General features: G+C 42.1%; 1 protein-coding gene across 1 annotated transcript in view; it reads left to right on the plus strand.

Annotated features, from left to right (window-relative positions):
* Positions 1–6,280, plus strand: part of LOC104621494 (fibulin-2-like) — a gene marked incomplete at its 5' end in the record, with an annotated part of 41,769 nt that overhangs the window by 4,394 nt on the left and 31,095 nt on the right. Inside the window, 2 exon segments of the mRNA XM_010288003.1 lie at positions 3,482–3,668; positions 5,682–5,888. Coding sequence (XP_010286305.1) covers positions 3,482–3,668; positions 5,682–5,888 — 394 coding nt within the window.

A 6,280-nucleotide genomic window follows, 5' to 3' on the forward strand; every position in this document is an offset into this window, starting at 1 on the left:
TCTGTTCTTATACATCGGTGATTCCTGCAAGATAATTGTTCACTGGAAAAGGAAAATTCATGGATGTCTATGAGTTTAAAGTTTAATTAGCTATGCCAATTTGTCATTTTCAGAACTATTATTTACTTGGGTCTCGAGTCTACCATTAGAATAAAAAGAGAATTTGTGCATTTGGGAGCAGACATTAATATTTCTGAAGTATGACGGAATTATTATCCTTAGGTTTCCACCCTGGGTCTTTTGCATGCCAGACAGAGCACAAACCATAGAGTCTTATCACACATGCCATTCCTCAGGAGAAAGTGGAGAGGGAAAACTTCATCATTCCTGTCTGAACTGAAACAAGTTACACAATACTCTCGTGGAATAGCTCCTTGTGCCAGTTCCAAGGTCACGCTTTCCTTCTAGAGAAACCATCTGAAATGGCAAAATTACCAAAGGAGCAGGTTTGCCCTTCTCTTTAGCTCCTAAGTCATTGCAGCTATTGCTTCGGGGGAAAAACCCCAAAAAATAAAAAATATTAAGACTGTTGAGACTTTAAGAAAGGCTTTCTAATTTTATTGTAGTTAAATGTTCTTTCAGCAGTGACCTCACAGAAAATGCTGGCAGTATATAGTGGTGTTTCCCCCGCTCCGCTATTAGTGACAGCTGTGTTTGGGTGCCATAAATCAAAGAAGGTTCTTCGGAATGTGGAAAGATAAGTTCATTTCCCCAAAGACATTTACACTGTCCTGCCAAAAGCCAGGGGTTTTACTTCCAGGTAACAAACGTGTCTAGGTCGTCTTCAGGCCTTTTAGACATGGGGTCCTTCCTTTCGCTTCACGATGGATGCAGCAGTACCATTTACAATGGTACAATTTACCATGCAGCAATACCTTTACATCCAGGTATTCAGCTTCTGTTCAATACAGCTTAATCTTAGGCTGCTTTTAATTGTTATTTACTATAATAAAAATTGTTATTTACTCTAATAAAAAAAGCACATGCTTAGGGACTTTTTCTTGGTGGATGGAGACGCCAGCATGGTAAATCCAATTATACTGGATTCCAGCAAAGATATTTCTGAGAGGAACATAGAAAGTTGTAATCAAACAGCGGTTCTCAAAGTATGTTTCTCAATTGCAAGATAAAAATAGTTGTATTTGTTATTAAATCAGTTGTAGAATTCTGGCAAAGTTCAAAAGGTAGCTAACAGAAGATCAAGACATTGAAGTTTTTGCATTTTAGAAGGAACTTTTCGACAAACAAGTTTTTCCCCTGGAAAATGAGGCACTTGTATTCATCTGGAAAAAACGTGAACCCAAAAGTGTATGACTGATTTAATGCTCTCTGTGATGCCTGCACATGGGATAAATTGTGAATCAGAACTATGACTGAAAAAAAGCCATATTCTTCAAGGCAAATATTCCAACATTTTACAATACTTCAGTAAAAAACATATGTTATCCTTAACTTCTTTTATTTTGCATTTTGAAGCTGAAAAAATTGTACCAAAACTAAAAATGTTTACAGAAAGTAGAATTTTCTGCTAATAAAATTTTGAATTTGGGGATTCTGGATTTGGGGAGGATGAAAACGGGATTTTTCTCTTTTCTAGCATGACCACAATCCATTACAGTTAATTCATTTTTTTTTAACATGTCTTTTGTAAAGATTATTTAGCCCACTTAGTATCAAAAATAATTCATCATCCTCAGGACCTGTACTGTAAATTTTTCACAAGCATGGATTTGGCAACTCTTTATGGCTGTGCATATTTGCAGATGTGAATAACATGTACTATTTATGATGTTTGGAGTTTTTTTTCAGACTAGAAGGCAGGGACGTAAAACGTGAGCTGTAGTCCTAGGTAATGGGCTGAACATGCAAGGGGTACATATTGCATGTGAAATGCTCAAGAAACCCTAAAGCTGCAGTGTTTGAATCTTGAAAAAAGTGACTCAGCAGGAGAGTTTCTGCAGGTTGAGTTGTTAGCGGACAAGTTTCCCTGTCTCCCTAGCGGAGCCAGACTCTGGTTTAATGTGAATCTAGGATTGCTAACCATGAAACATGATTCTTTTCCATTTCCATACTGCATCCCACTCTTACAACACTGCTGCTCTTATTTGCTCTCCTCCGGTCAGAAATCTCTCTCCAGGGAAGTGAGAGCTCAGTTCAGTTTTCTTCTGTTCCGTCCTTGGACTTTCTGTTGACATAGCTAACTGGTGCCAGTTTGAATTATGACCTTCATTTTATGTGTCTGATGACTTTTCATAGGCTGAATATTTGAGAAGACTGAAATCACCTTTAGTTCAGAGAGGCTATTTCAGTGGAGCTGCAAACTATAAATCACAGAATCATCAAGGTTGGAAAAAACCTTTAAGATCATCAAGTCCAACTGTTAACCCAACACCACCATGCCCACTAAACCATGTCCCGAAGTGCCACAACTACACGTTTTTGGAATGAGTGCTGAGCTGGATGTCTTGACTATGAAAGGAGTTGCACAGGGAAAGAACTATTCTGTCAGTGAAAGCATCTAATATACTAGGAATGTCAGGACACCTACATTTAAACCCGAGAGAGGTATCTTCAATTCACATACGGCCCCTGTAGGTCCCTGTAGCAGAGACTTTAACTCAGTTTCCTTGCTTGATCAGATACCCGCTATGCATATGCAGTATGGACTTTTTTAATTTGATATCATCTGTGATGTATTTTTGTGGCCTGACTCTGCAATAGATTTGTATGTGACTGAGCAAAGTGCAACGCAGTTTTTGCCTGCCACCTGCAGCGGAGGAAACTGCAAGAGAGACTACATTTCAGGGATGCCCCATTGCATCAACCTGGCAGTGAAGCTGCTGCTTAGATGCTCTCGGGAAAGAAAAGGAAGGCAAATCGCTGATAAAATATACCCTGGCCTTTCTCTAGCCACTGTCTCGGCGGGATGCTGGCCAGGACAGTCAGGTAGTTAAAGGTCATAGCATGTTTGCAGGGCGGTGGTGCGTAGAGGGAAGTGTCTTCACTGACATACTGACAGAGCGCAGCTGCTGCTGCTGCGAATCCTCACGTCCGTGCAAGGTATTTATAATTCCTTTCGCATTGCTTCAAATAACTAACCATTTTTTGAGATCTAATGCGAAGAGGTATAGATCTGTATTATTTTGTTTATAATATAATATATACACAGCAATGGCTGTGCGCAGGAGGTAGGAAGGGGAGATCTGCGGCATCGCTACTTCCTCACATGTGAAGTGGGTGAAATCGTTGTCACAACGAGACTTTGTGTTTAGCCTGGTTGCTGTTGACCCCTTTGTGCAGGATGGCAAAACCAAGCTTAAGTAAAGCTTTGATGTTTGCAACTGTCTAAACCCGAAGGGCTTTTCCAGATGCGGCGCTGTTAAAGAAAGTGCAGATCAGTTGCAGGTGTGTGTGTGGGCTCATCCCCGAAGACGATGCCCTGTGTCAGAGCCTCGTTACTGATAGTCTCCTCCTTTGGTAGCAATGCTGCGATTGCTGTAATCTGGGCCTGCGGTTGAGGAGCGAGGGAAAAACCTGCGAGTCCAACATAAATCTGGGCTACCCCTGCAGTCATGTGATGCTGTCCTGCTGTGAAGGGGGAGATCATTTTATCCATCCAGAAATAAAAAGGCAACCTGAACCTTTGCCAACAGTGACACCTGAGAAGGGTAAGTCTCCATTTATGATTTGAAGACATGGCAGATAAAGTCTCTCTCACACGATTGTGCGGGGAGGTGCTGGGAGGAGTAGTGCTACTGGAGCACAGCAGCCTTCCCTCTCAGATCAAGTATAGACTTCCTTGTTCTTAAAACAGTTTTGAAAAAGAAAAAAATATGTACGTGTTTCTGATCCTTAAAACATACTGTCGTGGTTTAGCGCAGCTCCGGGCTAAATGCTAGCAATTGCTCTATCCCCCCCAAACCCCCTCTGAGACCCCTGCTGAGAAAGGGAAATGGGGGAGAAAAAGGAAACTCGTGGGTTCAAATGAGTTGAAAAAGAAACAGGTTTAATAAAACAAGTTTTAATACAAAAGCAATATGAAGTACACAGAGATATGCTCAGCCCAGACGGTGGTGGTGAGCTGGGCACTCCCAGCCCCAAAGGCTGGCTGGCCAACCCTGCGAGCGGCACAGCTCCGGCCGTGGAGAGAGCGCGCCGTTCCCAGCAGGCTCCCCCGCTGACGGTGAGCGCGGCGTTCCTGGTTCGGAACGCTTCTGCTGGCCAGCCCGGCTCAGCTGCCTTGGCCTCCATTGCCCCCAGCTTTAGCACCCGGCCGTCTCGAGACTGCGAGAGGCCTTGGCCCCTATGGAAACCCGCATGCCATGGCGGGCCGTGAGCTAAAGCGGCTGATCAGCTTTGTTCTCGCAGTAACGGGGGCTGCAGCCTCCTTAGAAATGCAGCTTTCCCAGGCAGAAAACTGATTTTAGGATTCAATCCCAGCAAAACCAGGACACATACCTTCTTTAGTTGTTTGGGTTTTTGTTTGTTTTTTCCCCTGAGTCTCATAGTACAGAAACCTGCCACTAGCCCTTGGTAAGAAGCAAAGTTGAAGCTGCTGATTGCCTTTTAGCAGAACCAATTCTGAAAGATTCTCTGAAAAATGATGAGTTTTATCCAGACAAAGTAGTCCCGTGGATTATGATACCAATGAAACATCCTGGGAATAGATTTCCTATTGTACTGCTGAACATCATGGCGGTTTTCTCATAGCACACACTGGAGAAGTCCCAGAGCACTGCAAGTTTGTTTTCACTCGTTCAATATATGGACATAGTGATGCTGAAGACCTAGGTCAAATCCCTGCAGCTAAAGAGGCATGTCAAAAGAAGCATGACAAATCTGGAGCTGGGACAGCTATGCTTCCTCCCTTGGCCCAAGGTCATGCTCCTTCCAGCATCACTCTGTAGCCACTTGTCATACATGAGTTGTGTGGTAACCTCCTGCATATGCTAGGGTTCAATTTTTGTCCACTCTCTTCTCATGAACTAAATCTGTATTTTCTCTCACCAGCAGATGTAAGGGTTTATTTCGACCTCACTGAGTGAAGAAGTTTGCATGTATGTGTTTGAGAAAAGCTGACTGAGAAAGTTGCTGAAAATTAATTTTGGTATCACAGAAAGTCTTGTCAAACTTGGTCAGGAAATGAAAAGGATAGTGCTTTTGCCAGTGTTTAAAAGTAGTAGGTAGGATAGCCATGTCAGTATTAAGTGGGTCCCAGAATGTTTGTAATGCTAGCTACAGAGGTAGCCAATAAATTAATAGCGGTGTTGAAAAGAGTTTCCAAACCAACTGGATAAGTTTTTCTCCTGAAATGAGAAATTCACTGTGGTTCTTCAGTAGGACAAATTTCAGACAGGGCTTCAATGTGATACCTTAGTTCAAATGACAATAGCGATGGTGTTAGTAGTCATTGTGAAAGGTGAGCTTGTGACCTCCTAGAGTCACCCTGTTTCTCACTGGCTCCTGTAAAATGTCTGTCCCTCCAGCCTTACGGAAGGAGATGGTGGACCTTCAGCACAATGGTCTTATTTTCAGGATGGGTTCATTTGCTCTTGTCCTTGGAGTAACTGTTTTGGGTAGATTTGACTGTATCTGGAGTTTGTGTGACCAAACATTCCATAATGTACAGTCCTAATGCTAAAACACCTGTTAGAGAACCAGCATGTGTTGTTCTGTTGTAGTTTCAGAGGTGGAAGACCACAATGAAGCTTTGTCCATCAGTAATGAAGCTGAACTGTCAAATAACCTGCCTGGAGATGACCTGGATGAATGTCTTATCTATGGTGGGGAACTCTGTCAGCATTTGTGTATAAACACTGTGGGGTCCTACAAGTGTTCGTGTTTTCCAGAATTCACTTTGCAAGATGATGGGACCAGCTGTTCTCCAGGTGAGAAAATAGGTAGGAAACACCATGAATGATGGTGTCTTTGTGCCACCTGCATTGATCTAACAACCTTTTCTGTAGTTTCTCTGTAGTTTCTGTGAGTTATTTTATGGCTGTTCATGCATGGACATTTTCTATAGAAATTGGACAGATTAATAATGTGAAGAAAAATAACCATTTAGGAAACTTAATTATGCCTTATTTTTGTGCATCGGTGGCATGAGATCAGGGCGGTATTTAATATGTTCAAATCAAGACTGTTTTCACTTTTCAGAAGAGGATTTGTAAAGATTGTTAATGAAATGATTCTATGAAGAAAAGGTATTTTGTATTTCACAGTTAGCTTTCCTTTAGATAAACTTTACTCAGTTCAGACAAGACAGCATTGCCTGCTG

The sequence above is a fragment of the Phaethon lepturus genome, unplaced genomic scaffold (assembly GCF_000687285.1).
Source record: "Phaethon lepturus isolate BGI_N335 unplaced genomic scaffold, ASM68728v1 scaffold2055, whole genome shotgun sequence".
NCBI lineage: Eukaryota > Metazoa > Chordata > Aves > Phaethontiformes > Phaethontidae > Phaethon > Phaethon lepturus.